General features: G+C 43.9%; 1 protein-coding gene across 2 annotated transcripts in view; it reads right to left on the bottom strand.

The window, feature by feature from the left end:
- The window catches only part of Setd3 (SET domain containing 3, actin histidine methyltransferase), a 70,740-nt gene extending 52,650 nt beyond the window's left edge, over positions 1 to 18,090 (bottom strand). Inside the window, exons 1-2 of one of the 2 annotated variants that reach the window (XM_042692618.1) lie at positions 17,947 to 18,090; positions 1,395 to 1,504 (exon numbers count right to left, since the gene is read on the bottom strand). In XM_042692618.1, coding sequence (XP_042548552.1) covers positions 1,395 to 1,497 — 103 coding nt within the window. In that variant the 5' untranslated portion in view covers positions 1,498 to 1,504; positions 17,947 to 18,090. Of the gene's footprint in view, positions 1 to 1,394; positions 1,505 to 1,605; positions 1,681 to 17,946 lie in introns of those variants that run through there. The other variant, XM_042692619.1, reaches the window with a different exon arrangement.
- Between the last annotated feature and the right edge of the window lie 103 nt (positions 18,091 to 18,193).

Genomic DNA, 18,193 nt, shown 5'->3' with positions numbered 1-18,193 from the left:
GACAATCATTTGACATTTCATATATACAGTATTCTATTAAGCACTACTCTGGAAGTTATAAAAGAGGAGGCATAAGTACTACTCACAAAAGATTCTGCTGTTAGAGCTGACCTGCAAGACCAATTCCCCTGCCTGGAGCTGGTCACGTTGGAAGGGTGCACACTGACATCCTGTCTACCAGCAACATTTCCTTCATAATCTAACAGTTTAAAGAAAGAGGCCCCTTTCCCATGCTCATGCCAAACCTACTGCCTGCCCCTGCTTCATTCATGGGGTCAATATCCATTTAGATATTTGTAACGTCATTAGAGTTCCACACCAAATCATTGATACAGATAGCTGGCCACGGGCAGTGGTGAGAAGCATCCACGTCTGTCTCATCACATACCAAATGATTTCTTGGACCTTACCCTCACCTACTAAGGAGAAGAGTACATATGAATATGACAAACAATTAACATGACTCCTAACTATTAAGGTTGACTAGTCTTACTTCATTCTTTCCTCACCAAGCAATGACTGAGGTCCTGTAGTACAATGGTAAAGAAGATAGGAGCCTGGCCAAAAGCTGCCTTCAGGCTAGTGAGGAGAACAGGTAATAGCCTGGCACACAGGGGCCTGCAAGACTCATGAGAACCCTTGAAGAGGGACCTGACTCGGGTTTCGCTGTGGCTTTGTTTCTGTCAGGGAGGAAAAGCTAAGTTCTTATTTGAGGTTTAACTGTCACATAATCTAAATGTAAGGAGTGATCATAGTTAAATCTTAGGCACCTGTAACACCAATTTAAATTCACAATTTAAAAGTTATCAAGTTATACTAGCTTACAAAAGCAACAACAGGCACTTAAGGTATTTCATTTCCCTGAACCATGAACCCTCAGACTTGAGCATGTGAAAACCGAAATGCCATTACATAATTGCTGAAAGGTGCCAGGTTTGGGCAGGGCTGCTCCCTGGGAGGCATGCTGGGCTTGCCTGGGGCTGAGAGCCTTGTGATACATCTTCACATGCCCAAGTTCATGAGGTCCCTGTCACACTCCTAGAAGCAGTGATCTGTGTTTGCTGATAAGAATACTGAGCCTCTATACTTTCTCAATGCTAAACTGCTAAAAGGTAATGAGCTTTTTTCTGCTCCTGGGTGCCCTTGGAGGACCAAGTTCATGGCTAAAACACAGAAGTTCTACATTTGACACCAGTATCTCCATCCTTCTAGATGGGACTGCAAATTAGAGAAGTTTTCCAACTGCCAGGTCATGTGGCTACTAAGCCAGGAGTGAAACATGAGCTGGTCTGATGTACATTCCTGTCCCAGGGAAGCCAGCAGTCAGCACTGGACATGGAAGGGGAGGCAAGCCACTGTTACCACATGCGACAGGACAGCAGAGGGCCACTTACTCTGCAACAGCTCACTGGTCAGGTTCAAGATTTCTTTCGGTGACACAGTGGCTGTAGCCCCAGTGCCTGACTTCTGAGTTTTCACTCGACTCTTCTTACCCATTTTCTGACTACAAGAAAGAAAAGGAGAAAAAAAATTACATTATCAAAGCAGAAAATTAAAAAACAATAGGCACAGCAATCTCTTCACCTGGAGATGCTAAGATCTTACCTCACATCTGGAATGTCCAGAAATTTCCTTCCAGAAATAGAAATGTGTAATATTACTATTTGGAGCCACGCACACAGGAAAAATAACCTGAAGTAGTTCAAGAAGAAATATTCATTCCATTTCACCTACAAAAAACTATACTAGATGCAACTTTTACTCTAGAACTTATACAGATTTTTATAAATTTTACTTTTTTGTAAAGATGCTGTACAGAAGGGTTACAGTTACATGAGTAAGGTAATCAGTACATTTCTTGTTGAGCATTGTTACTCCCTCCTTTGTTGTTCTCCCACTATCCCTTTCCTCCTCCAATTATACAAATTTTAAACAAGCACACAGTAACACTTAATTCCATCATGCCATTATGGATAATAATAATGTATACACCAAAGACAGCACAATATGACAAGTGCAGAAACAACATATACCCTCTGTAACTTTTCTTTAAAAGAATCATTTCCCAGTAACAATGACAGTATTATAAATGACAGATTATAGTCTGTCTGGAGAAATGTTGAAGACATTTTAGAGCTCAATGAAACCTCAGACAGCTATTATTTTTAGGTGTGTGTGCCAATCCTGGGACTTGAACTCAGGGTCTGGGCACTGTCCCTTAAACATTTTTGCTTAAGGCTAGTGCTCTACCATTTAAACCACAGATCTACTTCCAGCTTTTTTTTTGGTACTAAATTGGAGATAAGAGTGTCCCATGGACTTTCCTGCCTGGGCTGGCTTTGAATCATGATCTTCAGATCTCAGCCTCTTGAATAACTAGGATTCCACATGTGAACCACCAGCACCTGACCAGACAGCTATTCTAAGTCCTGTATTTTATTCCACAGAAAAATCTAAATTGCCTTTCCCAGGGTTTCACAGGAAGTCATGAAGACTCTAGACTTGCACAAGTTCTCCTATTGTCTTGCAGTATGACACTTCACCCAGCTATTAATTTTGTGTCATGGGACACATGAGAAATGACAAATAGCTCACAGGTAAATGATATAGGATATACCAGTGACAAAGACCTAGTGAGCTGACGTTTGCCCGAAAACATTTCACAATTAAGTCTCAAAATGTAAGAGCCAGGGGACAGGACTACAAGAAGCAAGGCAAGTACAGTACAGAGAGAAGACCTGGAGAAACAGGTGAGTCACCAGCGGAGAGGGTTGGACTGCTGCCTAGGAGTCTGGATCTGATCCTCTGGTAAGAAACACATTAGGAAAACAGTCCGGGAAGGTGGAGAGAGTATATTCAGCCAAGGGCTAGTAGAGCAGTGAACAGCAGACTTCCCCAACAATGTCCTCCAAGAAGGCTCTGGACAGCAAATTACCTATCATCTCAGGAAAGAACCCAAAAGCATACTTTTCTGTTTAAAAAAAAATGGGTGAGGTGCAGTTCATAGGTTCTACACATGCTTAGCATATATGAAGCACAGGTTCAATATCCACACCAAAAAAATGAAAGGAAAAAAAAAAGGAAGGAAGAAAGAAAGATGGTCAACTACTAAGAGAAATGTGTTAGGACAGAGTTCAGTCTACCTGGTCTTCTACCAGGGGAGATCACTGAGTCCAAATGAAAAGGACATGCTAAATGATAGAAAACGCAATTCTTTGCTAAGATGGTTATCTTCTCTTACACAGGTAATGTAAATGATGTAAATGTAAAATGCAAATGTAAAAATAATGCATATATTATGACATATTGTTATATATCAGATTATAATGTATTAAAGTATATATTAAATCTCCTAAAAATAGTGTAAAAAACACTGAGATAAAAATGGCACCAGTAAAAATGTGTAAAATGACAGAGTTGAAAGGAGTCATTTTGTGATCAAAAGCCAAAAGTAGGAAGGGATGAAGGGGAAAAGGAGAAAGAACAGCCAAAGTGCCTGTTCCTGCACTGCAGGGCTGTCTTAAAGGGAAAAAGCCCTCTCCCTGTCATCATAAACTCAGCCTAAAATAAGGGCACAGCCTGGGCAGAGTGCCTCTCTGCCTTCCTCTGGACTTCAGGCCCTCCAGGGGCCTCAAAAGGCATCTCTGTGGAGGGTCAGCAAACTCAATTTGAAAGTAACTAACTCTATAGAGGAGTCTGCTAATAAGGACTTTAATCACACTTCCAAATATAACAGACCTAGCAGCCTGGCAGAACACATGCAGAAGGACACTGTAGTGATGGCTCAACTAGCCTCTTGTTTCAGCCCTACTGGTAAGACCTCTAACTGATTCAAGAGGGGCCTTTAGCTGAGGAGCACCAAGACCCTACCCTTCTAATGGAAAGGGCCTGTAAAGCATACTGCTCTTGCTTTATACCAGGTAGTGCAATCGTTGCCAATGGCTACAAAACAGGCCTCACTGGCTCCAGCTATGCCCCTCTCCTCCTCAGTCTTTCCTCATGTTGGTCCTAAAACTTGATGGCTCATTAAAGCAGCCATGACAGTGATCAAGTGATGTTCACAGACACCGAGCAGTCACATTATCATTTTCAAATGTCATCTCAGAAAGGTTATGGCCTTTCTCCATCCAAGGTGGTGCACTAAGTAAGCAGCAGAGCTAGAATTTGAGCTCAGCACCATGTCCACACTGCCTCTGTTTACACACAGACAGAAGTGTGTGGTATTTCAGGGGTTGAGAGGGCTGAGAGGTCTTCTAGATTGAATGGCATACCCTACCACATCTCTACCTGTGCCCACCTCCAGCCCAGCTCCTCAATTCATATTCTTGCTTAGGCCCTGACATCAGGCTCCTTTGGGTCACCCTGTCTACTCCTCCCTAATGCTTAAACCTCCCCTGAGGTTGCCACCCCATCTTGCAGCATCTCCCAATCCCAGTACACACAGCAGCACACACCTCCCTCTACCTGTCCCTTTGCTCCCCATCCTAAACCTCACCTACAACACTCGTCACGTATGTACATACTCTATTTTTCTACAACTTCTGTCCAGGTGTCCCCTGGACAGTCCTGGGCTGTATTCCCAGTCACAATCCACAGGCTCCTCTGCAGTTCCTTGAACATCTTCCATTACTGATAGACACCATTGCACTAAAGGACTGAGTCACATGGCAGTCACCTCCAGACAAGAAGCCCCTTGAGAGCGCCCCTCTGTCTTATCTATGTCCCTACCCCAACTTATAGCCCAGACCTCAGCATACAGTGTGGCATGGAGGATGTGACCCCAAGTTCCCAAGGAAAAACACCTGGACATTTTCCAGATTGGGTCAAAATCTATATTATAGGCTGGAGCTCAGTGTTAAGTACTTTCTTAACAAGTGCAAGGAACACAAAAATAAACAAATAAACAAAAACCTACCTGTATTCCTGGAGCTTCTCCCCAAGTTTCTATTCCCTTGGAACACACAGAAAATGTCAAATTCCTGCTTCAGGCAAGAGATCATTAAATATATGATCACAATAATTTGAAAGCATGATAGATCTCTTTGGTAGTAATTTTCTTGCAGTCAAGTACTTATAACTCAAATTGTTCTCAAGGTTTTTTAAGTCAGAAAACTGCCAGATTATAAAAATAGTAATAGGTATAAAAATATAACAAAAGTAAAACTTCAAAGCACATCAGTAAATTAGCCCCTGCAGGAGCAGATGTGCTAGAACGGCCTCTTCAAAAGTCCTGTGGACTGTGCTTACAGTCACTCAGCCACTCCCAGGCCAGACTCTTCTGGTCAGCTCTTTCCATCTCTATTCAGTTCCAACCCTCAGTCTCCTCCAACACACTGTCCACAGCTTATCCTATTAAAAACTGAAGTATAAGTTACAATAACACAGCATACAGCTTTATGGGCTAGCTCTTACACCTCCTACACTACTGCTATCCCAGTAATGGAACAAGGACACCAGGTGCACAACAGCCCTCCCTCAAGCCATTCTCAGGCCATTCCCATCCCAAAAGTAATCCTCATTTTGACGTTTATTACTACTATTCAGTTTCAGTTTTCCTTTCTTGAAATTCATATAACTGGAATTACATACTACGTGGACTTCTTCTGATCAACTTCCTACCACTCACAGTCTGGGATGGGTGAAGTGACTCACCCCTTTTTACTTGCCCAGCTTTTTCTCTATCTGTCCTGGAATGCAGCCACCCCTTGTGTATACCTGGCAAGTCTCCAAACTCTGAGGCCTTTCCTAAATGTTCCCAGTGGCCTTAGGGAAAATTCTAAGCTCTTCCTTGAAATTCTAAGCTCCAATGAAAGTCAGTGAGAAAGGACCAAATTCAAGGTCATTAACAGATGCTGAAGCTTGGCTTCTCCGGGGCTTAGGTCTTTTGAAAATCTAGACTATTGTAGACTCTAAAGGAAAGAAAGTGGCTAGCCCAAGTTTAGACAAGAATCTTCATCTTAACTCAGGAAGGAGATGTATGACTGTGCCTGACCCAGAGAATGCATCTCCCTAGGGCACAGGATCCTGGGTTGGGCTCTCTCTTAGCCTGTTCTACCCAGACTGGTTTGCAGGGCTCTTCAGCCTCAGAGGCTCCAGGGTTCTGTTTGCCTCTGAGCAGCCAGCGGCACATGGTTTAGATTTTACATTTACATTAAGAACTTAAGTGTCTGGAGAGCAGGAATTTCTATTCACTTAGTTTGATAGCCCAGCATATGCTTCGCTGAACTTAAGAGCTGTCAACATCTGTAAGATTTACCTACCTCTGGGTTCAATATGGCTTGGCACTAATAGTAGTAGTTGTGGGGCATCTCTAACTCAAAGCACCTGAAGGCAGAAGCCCTATGTTCACTTTTCATCCCACAAAGCATCGGCTTTCTGTTGGTTTTCAGGCCCTTGGATCTGACTGCCATTCCCTGACTCACACTCTTGGTTCTGTTACATACTTGGTCCTCCCACCCTTGCTCTTATGGTCAGGATCCCTCTCCTCACACTTCCAAAGCACAGCCCCAACCCCTGTGACTTTGCCCGCTACAGTCTAAATGATTTATGTGCCTATTTTACCCTTTATCTCATAGCAGAAAGAGACAAGAGCTTCCACTTCTATGTTCTCTATAGGATCTAGTATAGTGACACATAGTAAAAGGGTCAAATATCACTTAAATGAAGAAATCTTTAAGGGGTGGGGATGTAGTTCAGGAGTAGAGCATCTGTTTAGCATGTGCAAGGCCCTAAATTCGACCTCCAGCACCACAAAGAGAAAAATCTTTGTATATTGTGTTTGAATACATTAGTGTTACTAATTTTGACATTTCTCCCACCAGTGATTAGAATAGTAGTGTTAGATGGCTTTCCAACCCTGTAACAAAATGTCTGAGAAGAACAACTTGGCTCATGCCTATAAACCTAGCTACTCAGGAGGCTGATATTTGAGGATAGTAGTTCAAAGCCTGCCTAGGCAGGGAAGTCCATGAGATTCTTATCTCCAATAAACTAATAGAAAAAGCTGGAAGTGGCTGGGTGGCTCAAGTCACAGAGCGCTTGCCTTGAGCACAGAAAGGCTCAAGGATAGCTCCCAGGCCCTGAGTTCAAGCCTCAGGACCGGCAAAAATAAATACTTTTTTGAAGTTTTTTTGTTTTTTGGTTTTTTGTTTTTTTTTTTTTGCTCAGGATTTCAGAGGTTGTTAGTGTTTAGCTGACCCATTGCTGGCTTGAGAAGAGGCTGAACATCAAGGCAGGAGAGAGCTGTGCACCTCATGACAGGTGGGAAAAAGAGATGGAAGAAAAGAATATTCAGTATGAGTGGCTTCCTAAGATCAATTTCCCTTTGCCATTTTTCACCAATCTTATGGATTTGAAATGATTACCTACCATTTATGTTTATGATTCAAAAATATATTATTCACAATTTGTTATTTTCATTGTGATTTTCACTGAATTGGGTGCTAGATTCTAAATTTCAACAAATAAAACAATAAAATAGGTTTGAGGGGCTGGGAAGGTGGCTCAGTGGTAGAGTGCTTGCCTTGCATGCATGAGGCCCTGGGTTCGATTCCCCAGCACCACATAAGCAAAAAGAAAAAAAGCCGGAAGTGGCGCTGTGGCTCAAGGGGTAGAGTGCTAGCCTTGAGCTGAAGAGCTGAGGAACAGCGCCCAGGCCCAGAGTTTAGGCCCCATGACCGGACCCAAAAAAAAAAAAAAATAGGTTTGAGCATGACTACACTGGATAGTCATCGGTTCTTACGAAGACCAAATATTTATCACCAATTATTATTCCAAATATTCATGTAAACACACATTAAGTCATATGTGTTTTGTCTCATTAAATTACAAATGTTAGCCAGAAAGTATAAGGCTAACTGAAAGATACTTTCAATTGAAATCAGGTATAACTTACAAATACTCAATGAATTACCTTTGGAAAATAGAATTTTTTTTTAGGTTTGGACTCAAACTCGGTACCTGATGCTTTTCGCTCATTGGTTAGCATTCTACCAACTGAGCCATGACTCCAACTCCAGAGGTTAATATTTTTAAAATACAGAAGAAAACATGGGGGAAAAAAGCTATACAGGACTGACAGGCAAGTGGATAAGCAGTGATAGGATCATTTGTTCTCAGGAAAGATAACTACCGAAGGAAAGTGACAAATTGTTTCACATTGCTCCAATTCACCACCATCTTCATGTCTTAAAAAGCTCTAGGATCAGCAAGGCGCCAGTGGTACATGCCTGTAATCCTAGCTACTCAAGGAGCTGAGATCTGAGGATCACGGCTCAAAGCCAGCCTGGGCAGGAAAGTCTATGAGACTCTTATCTCCAATGAACCACCAGAAAACCGGAAGTAGTGCTGTGGCTCAAGTGGTAGAGTTCTCACTTTGAGCTGAAGAGCTCAGGCACAGTACCCAGGCCCAGAGTTCAAGACCCACGACCGACCAAAAAGAAAGCCAAAAAAAAAGCTCCAGGATCCTGATATTCTAGCCCTTTAAGAAACAATAGGCTACTTGCCACTCCATCAACATCCCTACCTCATAGAAAAGGTTTTAAAAAAAAAGACAAATGGCATATTGTCATTACACTGCTGACTGGTATGAGCCTGTCATCAGCAACCACTTTTGACCAAAGAAATTGTTCTTTTTCATGTAGCTATACAGTGGAATGAGGTCAGGAACAATAAGGCACATTTGGGGACCCTGACTACTGAAGGGGTAGCTATATGGCAGGGGAACTAGCTATTTAGTTCATTTTTACAGTACATTTTACACCCACTGAATAGATGATAGAATTCCGCTGCATACTTCTTTAAAATTGTAAATGGAAAGGATATAAATTTCTATTATGCTTGAGTTCTTCCTGAAAATGCTTCTTCGGATTAAATCCAACTAGAGATAACATTTTTCACTGTACTAATATGGCAATTTGCCCAGGAAACCCTAGCTCAGGCACAGCATCTGTATTTAAATGTGGCTTAAACTGACCCAACTTCACTGCTGGACTGACTGAAGCAGGAAACATGCTTCCCCTACCTCAGGCTCCCAGTTGTAAAATGCACTTGAAGGGGGCGCAAGCCTGTTCGATCTTTGTACAGAAGAAAGGAAACATGATTCTTTCCATCTCACTAAGATATTCTGTAAGCCATTAGGATCCTTATAACATTCGGAATTAAATATACAAACGCAGGACACTGGCTTGAAAGGGAAAGCTATGTGGACACTGACAGGGCTTGCACCGGGCTGGACAGTGTAGGCACTGATGGCGCTTGCATGGTGCTGGCTTCACATAGTCCGTGTGAACTACAGGAAGTGGGCACAAACACACCATGTCTTAGTAAGTTACACCAGTACCCATCATCTCACTCTCTAATCAAGAAGGTACCATGTACCACAGACTCAAAAGCATCAAGAAGCCAACCGAGTATGGTGGTACATACCTTTTTTTTTTTTTTGGTCAATTGTGGGGCTTGAACTCTGGGCTTGGGCGCTGTCCCTGCACTCTTCAGCTCAAGGTGAGTGCTCTACCCCTTGAGCCACAGCGCCACTTCCGGTACATACCTTTTAACCCAGCTACTCAAAGAGTTTGAAAATCAGGAAAATCTGGGCTTGAGGTTAGCTCTTTGACATTTTTCTCAAAAGGGAACAAAACTACTTAGATATACTGCATGCTGAGAAGGCACGGTTCAGTGAAACTCCAGGAATAAAATAATCTAAGGTTGCCTGAGCTCTGTGTGTGTGTGTGTGTGTGTGTGTGTGTGTGTGTGTGTGTGTGTGTGTGTGTGTGTGTGTGTGTGTGTGTGTGTGTGTGATAATCTAAGGTTGCCTGAGCTGTGTGTGTGTGTGTGTGTCTGTGTGTGTCTGTGTGTGTGTGTGTGTGTGTGTGTGATCTAAGGTTGCCTGAGCTGAGCTCTGTGTGTGTGTGTGTGTGTGTGTGTGTGTCCTCAAGTGTGTGTGTGTGTGTGTGTGTGTGTGTGTGTGTGTGTGTGTGATCTAAGGTTGCCTGAGCTGAGCTCTGTGTGTGTGTGTGTGTGTGTGTGTGTGTGTGTGTGTGTGTGTGTCCTCAAGTGCACCAGTCCTGAACTCAGAGCATGGGGGCTGTCCCGACAACTAAGCTTTTGTGCTCAAGGCTAGTATTCTACCACTTGAGCCACAGCTTCACTTCTGGCTTTTTTGGTAGTTAATTGGAGATAAGAGTCTCACAGACATTCCTGCCAAGGCTGGCTTCACAATCCTCAGATATCAGCCTCCAGAGTGGATCAGATTACAGGTGTGAGCCACAGGGTCCAGAATGCTTGAGCTTTTCCACAAGCCATGGGAATTCATTCACATATTCCATGTAAATTACTTGAGACTCTAACCTGAAACACATAGACCAATTATCAACTAAAGGCATTCATTATATAAATTGTCTTTAGCAAGACAGATGTGCTGTATTCAACAACTGAATCTTTGAAGGTAATGCAATTATTAGTATTGTCGTGTTGTTTGTTTTAGGATCATGTTCCGGCTGCTAAAACTGTATCTCATTCCTGCAATGCACTATGGTTATTTTCTAACATTATGGTTCTCATCATTAACAGAACTGTCTGAACACATATATGCATCAGAAACTAAGGTGAGCATTTTATACAATGGGTAAGATATTACTATACCCCCTGTGCACATGAGAAAGTTGATGCTTAGAAAAGTTAATTCATACAAAAAGTGGTAAACTTAGGTGGTAGCACAACCTCGAAAATACCTCAATGACAAATTACCTCAATGACAAATGTTACTGGCTCTCAATAGTCCATTCAGGGCTCAGCTCAATACCAACCACATTTATGAAGGCACCAAGAGTTCACTAATTCTGATGTCCAAAACAGTATTTTCCCCGGTGCTAGTGATTCATGCTACTATGATCTGAGGATCATGGTTCCAAGTCAGCCCAGGCAGGAAAAGTCTATAAGATTTGTATCTCCAGTTAGCAACCAGGAAACCAGAAGTGGTACCGCTCTAACAATGATAGAGCAGAGCTCTAGCCTTGAGCAAAAGAGCTCAAGGACAGCATCCAAGCCTCATAATGGACCAAAAAAAAAAAAGAAAAAAAAATCTTGTAATAGTAAAGCACAGACATGTAAATGTTTTCTCCCTTTGGCCTTTCAAAAGCCACATGACAGAATATAGCCTATTTTACTCACCTTATCCAGGGTGACACTGGAACAGGAAAAGAGTAAAGAGTAATTCTGAGGATGAATATGATCAAAATATATTTATGTATAGATATGTCATAATGAAACCCCTTATTCCTTACTGTATATAAACTCCTGATATTGAAGACCCATGTTTATTTTCTGATATTGAAACTTTTAAAACTATTTAGTAGAACTTCAGAAACTATTATGTTCCAATGAATTATATCCTTATTTTTTTTTTTTTGGTCGCTCGTGGGACTTGAACTCTGGGCCTGGGCTTTGTCCCTCAGCTCTACAACTCAAGGCAAGCACTCTACTGCTTGAGCCACAGCACTACTTCTGGTTTTCTAGTGGTTTATTGGAGATAAGAAGTCTCCTGGACTTTCCTGCCCGGGCTGGTTTTGAACCATGATCCTCAGATCCCAGCCTCCTGAGTAGCTAGGATTACAGTTATGAACTGCCAGCACCCAGCATGAATTACATTGTTTAAAAATGGAAAGTGAGGGCTGGGAATGTGGCTTAGTGGTAAAGTGCCTGCCTAGCATGAATGAAGCCCTGGGTTAAATTCCTCAGTACCACATAAACAGAAAAAGCCAGAAGTGTTGCTATGGCTCAAGTGGTAGTGCTAGCCTTGAGCAAAAGATGCTTAGAAACAGTGCCCAGGCCCTGAGTTCAGTCCCCAGGTCTGGCAAAAAATTAAATTAAATAAATAAATAAATAAAAATGGAAAGTGAGCCGGGCACCGGTGGCTCACGCCTGTAATCCTAGCTACTCAGGAGGCTGAGATCTGAGGATCAAGGTTCAAAGCTAGTCCCGGCAGGAAAGTCTGTGAGACTCATCTCCAATAAAACCACACAAAACCGGAAGTGGGGCTGTAGCTCAAGTGGTAGAGCACTAGCCTTGAGCTGAAGAGCTGAGGGACAGCGCCCAGGCCCAGAGTTCAAGCCCCATGACTGACCAAAAAAAAAAAAAAAAAAAAAGGAAAGTGACTCTTGGTGAAGGCTGAGGCAAAAGGATTCAGAGTTTGAAGTCAGCAAGGGCCTACGTAGTAAGACTGTCTCAAAATATTTTTGTTGTTGTTGTTGAAGGACTGGGGATGTAGTGGTAGAGTGACTGTCTGGCATATGTGGGGCACTAACACACAGATACACAAAACGTGAACTTCAGCCTCATAGATAGTAATAAGTGCAAAATACTCTAAAGTTGTTTTTTTGTTTGTTTTGTTGTTTTGTGGGGAATTTTTTTGGTCAGTCATGGGGCTTGAACTCGGCCTGGGCACTGTTCCTGAGCTCTTTTGCCAGCACTCTACCACTTTGAGCCACAGTGCCACTTCTGGAACTTGAGTAGTTAACTGGAGAAAGAGCCTCACAGGGTCTTTTCTACCCAACCTGGCTTTGAACTGTAATCCTTAGATCTTAGCCTCCTTGCGTAACTAGGATTAGAGGTATGAGTTACCCGAGCCTGGCACTATGAAGTTTTTATGAGTTCCATGTGTATACAACTTTTACTTGTCAGTGAAAATTTTAAACACAGTGCTTGTAGTCATCTGGTCAGATTAAGTTTTCTCTAATGTTCAGGCCTTCATGTGAGACATTCCTCCCTGCTCTGCCCCTCTGCTCTCCTCTTCCTGCCCACCCTGTCACTGAGGCAAGGCTTGTAAAACATTAAAATTCCCTTTGCTTGGGAATCACAATCACACCAATCCCCTCCAAAATGTTAACCTCACAGATAGGTTGCCTCTGTCATTATCATCCAGGAGGGTTGGGACTTACCTTGACTAAAAGTTTACTCTGGGAAAGTACTTGAAATAAGAAAGAAAAAGAAAAACAAGGAAAATTTCAAAATCTAAACGTCGACATTTAAATTTTATATATATATATATATATATACATATATAAAATTTGGAATCATTTTTCGTTCTTTTTTTTTCACTTGAAAACTATCAACGCCTATGCTTATACTTCTTATGTTTTGTTATTTCTTTCTTTTTTTTTTTTTTTTGGTCAATTTTGGGGCTTGAACTCTGGGCTTCGGTATTGTCCCTCAGTTCTTCAGCTCACTCTACCACTTGAGCCATAGCACCACTTGTGGTTTTTTGGTGGTTAATTGGAGATAAGAGTCTCACAGACTTTCCTGCCTGGGCTGGCTTTGAACCTCAATCCTCAGATCTCGCCTCCTGAGCAGCTAGGATTACAGGTGCCCAGCTACGTTCTGTTATGAATAAAACTTGAAGAAGACTCCCAGATGGAAATGGGGTTTATACCACTAATTATGGCTCAAGTTACTGTTTGAATTTAACACAAAAACCAAGATTTCTGGGCTAGGAAGTTGGGTCAGTGGTAGAGTGCTTGCTTCTTATGCATTAGGCCCTGGGTTCGATTCCTCAACAAACACATAAGCAGAAAAAAGCCAGAAGTGGCACTGTGGCTCAAGTGACAGGGTGCTAGCCTTGAGCTGAAGAGCTGAGGAACAGCGCCCAGTCCCAGAGTTCAGCCCCCACAACCAACAACAACAACAACAACAAAAAACTTCTAACATTATAGATTCTGCTAATTCTTTTTCACACAACTAACACAGTAAAAATACAAATAATTCAGGGCACAGTGGCCCATGCTTAATCCCAGCTACTCAAAAGATAGAAATTGAGAGGATGTAGTGGGAGGGGTCTGGATTTGAGGCCAGCCCAGGTAAAAACTGTGCAAGATCCCTAACTTCACTAACAAGTTGGGCAGACATGATGACATCCATCCACAGGAAACGTAAGAAAGAAGATCATGGTCCAAAGATGGCTCCAGGCAAAAATGAGAGAACCCTCTTTAGGAAAAATAACTAAAAACCAAAGACGGCTGGGCATGAGATTCAAATGGAAAAGTATATACCTAGCAAGTATGAGGCCCTACATTCAAACCCCAGTACTGCCAAATTCATTCATTCATTCACTAAGATGTATAATTTTTGAGTAAGAAAATGAAAGCATAAGAGGAAATCCAATGTACATACATCCATTTTGCCAAATAAAGTACAACTGTAAATGCAACAAAAGTGAAAACTGTACAAAGCTTGAAAAGCAAGGAATTCTAAGTTTAGTTCTCTTAACTGGCTAAATATGAACCTAAATGAACTGAGAGCAAAGATAAACACTTCTGACTGTATCAAGAGAAAAAAGATGCACAGTAAATCAAACTATTCATCACTAAAAAAAAATAATAATAATAAGCTGGGTGCCGGTGGCCCACACCTGTAATCCTAGCTACTCAGGAGGCTGAGAACTGAGGATCCCGGTTCAAAGTCAGCCCAGGCAGAAAAGTCCATGAGACTCCAATAAACCACTAGAAAACCAGAAGTGACACTGTAGCTCAAGTGGTAGAGCGCTCGCCTTGAGCTAAAGAGTGCAGCAGGGACAGCGACCAAGCCCAGAGTTCAAGCCCCACCACCGACCAAAAAAAAAGCCCAAATATAATGATGAAAATTAGTAATTAAGAAAGCAAATAACTGGGGCTGGAAAGGTGGCTCAGTGGTAGAGCAATTGCCTTGCATGCATGAAGCCCTGGGTTCCATTCCTCAGCACCACATAAGCAGGAAAAAAAAAGGCCAGAAGTGGCACTGTGGCTCAAGTGGTAGAGCACTCGCCCTGAGCTGAAGAGCTGAGGGACAGCACCCAAGCCGAGTTCAGGCCCCACAACCAGACCAAAAAAAAAAAAAAAGAAAGCAAATAACTGGCCAGCAGTACTTTGAAAGCAACATGAGAATAAAGAGATATTCCCTGTTACATTAAAAATACTTAGTGCCACAGTAAAAAATGACTCCTTCCACTTTTGGAGGCAACACAATCATGGCTCTATTCCCAGAATTTTGGTCCAAGGGAGGAAAGACACTTACTAGGAACTTGCTCCCCACCCCCAACTGAAGCATCAGGAACTGCAGCCAGGATCAGGCAACCAGTTTCTAAAGATACAGACCCTTCTGCTGGGAATACATTCACTGGACTGTAGGCAACAAAGATACAGTGTTATTAGTTACATTTGAACAGTTACTTCAGTGGGTAAATGGAAAAGGAAACTGCATAATTAAAATATTTAAGAGCCTTAGCCTCAAACTAAACTGACATACGGGAGGGGCCCCTATTTTTACTAAAATTTCCACAGAGCACAGACACTGTGATGCTCGCCACACCCCCTTATTTGAGGTCGATATCCAGATTCAATCAACTGTAGATGGGGAACATTTGGGGAGTAGGATTCATCTGCACAAAATGTGAACAGGTATTGTTTTGGGTCATGACTGCCTAATAACTACTATGACAACTGTAACTTCTAACAATTATTTACATAGCTATGACACTGTATTCAGTATTAAAGTATTTAAAATGACCCAAAGTTTAAGAAAGGATATATGTAAATTACATGCATATATTACATCATTTTATATATAGAAGGAAGACTATCTACTAAATGTTTACTAAATCAAGGTTCTGTTGTGTTAATGTTGATACTTTGCCTAGTAATGTTATCTTGTAGGTCGTGATAGTGGAAATTGCAGGAGGAAGGGTGACTATTCATCAGAGAAACAAAAACAGCTATCCAGTAAATGAACTTTAGAACAGATATATATATATGTGTGTGTGTGTATATATATATATATATATATATATATATATATACAACTTTCATATTTTCTCATTACCCAATAACTTTAACTTTCTCTCCTCCCTCTGCCCTTTCCCTCCCCCCCCCCCCCACCCTTTTGTGCTACTATCAGGGCTTGAACTCAGGGCCTGGGGTGCTGTTTCTTAGGTATTTCACTCAAGGCTAAGGGCTCCCGGCTTTGAACCACAGCTCCACTCCGGGCTTTTCAGTGGCTAAGTGGACTGTTCCAGCAGCTTCAGACCATCCAACCCTCAGAGCTCAGCCTACTGATTAGCTGGAACTTACAAGCGCCAACCACCAGCACCTGGCTTACCTAGTGCCTGCTAAAGCAAAAATTTGATCGCTAAAATTTGGTCTAAATGCTCATGACGTGGAAAAGACACTCCATATCATTACTTTTTTGGAGGCGATCTTGTTGAGCTCTCATAGGGAATGAACAAAATCAACAGAAACTCTTATTGCTTCAGCATGTACAGGCATAAACGCTTCAATCTTCAAGTCCAACATCATTCTATTCCAAGAAAATAACATGGATCCTGGGAAGAGGGACAAGAAGCAGCAACCATGTGTGTTTCCCCTTAACTAGACTAGAGTTACATTTCAGATACTAATTAACAATATTAAATAAACAGAATAAGGCCAGACAGGAAAGGAAAAGAAGGCAAAGGTGGTTTGGAGTCCCACCCAGTAAAGAAGCTATTCTCTAGGACGACTTTGCAAACTTAAACCAGAGAAAACTTCCCCAATAGTTGGAATTTTACCAAAATATCAATCACCATAGGCCCAGAGACTGATTTGCTAAGGCAGAAGTCTGTACACAGTAGCCCGCTGAGACAGCATATCATGGTTCAAGCTGAGTCTTGGCAAAGTTTAACAGTGGAGAGCAGCGCTGCTTCTATTTAGTTATTTTACTTTCTATTTTGCTGAGGTATATTCATTTTAAAATGCATCCCAAAGGGTGACTGTTTAGTTAGATTTTTAAATATCTATAAGGTCAGTTTTGTGACCCCCCCAAAAAAGAGAGAGAGCGAGCAATAAGTTATGCTCTACATAAGGTAAAAATGACAGTGTCCAGTTCTGTAAGTTCTGACAGTCATTACCGGAAGCCACCTAAAGGGTTAATTCTTCCGAGGCTATGGAAAAGCAAAATCAACCTGCCAACGTACTTTTAAGGCATTTTTTGCTTTTGAAACATCACTTCTTTGCATCAGAAAAGGAAAACAGGGTGTCCCCCTCCCCCGTCCCTAACGCGTGACTACTTCTTAAACACACTCCAACGTGCCCCTCTCAACACCACACCACGCGGCGGGGGCGAGGCCCCCGCAGCAAGTGGCACACGTCACTAATCGGATCCTTCCCCCCCCCCCCCACACACACACCCAGTGGAAACAGGGGGAAAAGGCAGAGTTGCATCGCCAGGCTGGAGCCACGAGGAGGAGGAAGAGTTTAATACCCTAACGGCAAACTCTTAAAGCACGGAATTCTTCTCCCTAGTAGGGCGCTGCGTGTGTGGACCATGACCTATTTTCTGTGATTGTTTTTCTAACTGACCGGTGACTGGAGAGAAGCAGGAACCTGTCCCCGGGCATCCCGGTGAACACCTGAGCTTTGGAGACGCAGGAACCAGCAAACCACGGCGACCTCCTCCGCCCCGGGCGGCTGAGCGATCGGAGGAGGGAGGGAGGAAGGAAATGAGCGCGACCCGGCCGCAGGCAGAGCCCGGCGACCTGCGCGCGCCAGGGGCCCGGGCCCCACCCGAGGGCTGCGCCCAGGGCCCGCGCTCGGGCCCGAGCCTGGGCCAGGGCGAGGGGTGGGCGCGGGGAGACGCTCCCGACACCTGCCAGCACCCAGGAACCCGGGAGGCTCGGAAGGCAACGTCGGAGGGCGCGTGCCCAAGTCCCCATAGGGCCGTCAGGGCACAGGCCGAGCGGGCCCACCGACCCCCGGGCCCCGCCGCGCCCCGGCCCCGCGCGCACACCCGCCCGCCGCGCCTCAGGCCCAGAATGGCCAGCCCGAACTCCAGCCGGACCTCGGCGCGGCCGGACGGACGAGGGGCGGCCTCTCAGCGTGGGGGGCGGCGGCGCAACTGTCCCCTCAGCCCACGGGCCGCGCGCGGGGGGCTGCCACCAGCACTCACCTGCCCGCTTCTCCTCCTCGCAACGGCGGCGCCACACTCCGGCCCGGACCCCACCGTCCGCCTCAACCAACCCCCCAGGCGGCGGTGGCGGTAGCGGCGGCGGCGGCGGCCGGACGGGAGGGGCGGGACGGCGGCCTGAGACGGCCCCGCCACCACGGCCCAACCCGGCTCCGCCCGCCCCCGGACCCCGCCCCCGGGCCACCGCCACCACCGCTCATTGGCCCGCGCCTCGCACGCCTGGGCGCGG

This window comes from Dipodomys spectabilis, unplaced genomic scaffold (genome assembly GCF_019054845.1).
Source record: "Dipodomys spectabilis isolate Male_0828 unplaced genomic scaffold, ASM1905484v1 ptg000157l, whole genome shotgun sequence".
In the NCBI taxonomy this organism is placed as follows: domain Eukaryota; kingdom Metazoa; phylum Chordata; class Mammalia; order Rodentia; family Heteromyidae; genus Dipodomys; species Dipodomys spectabilis.
Note: the sequence above shows the minus strand (reverse complement) of the source record. Positions and strands in the feature narration are given on the sequence as shown.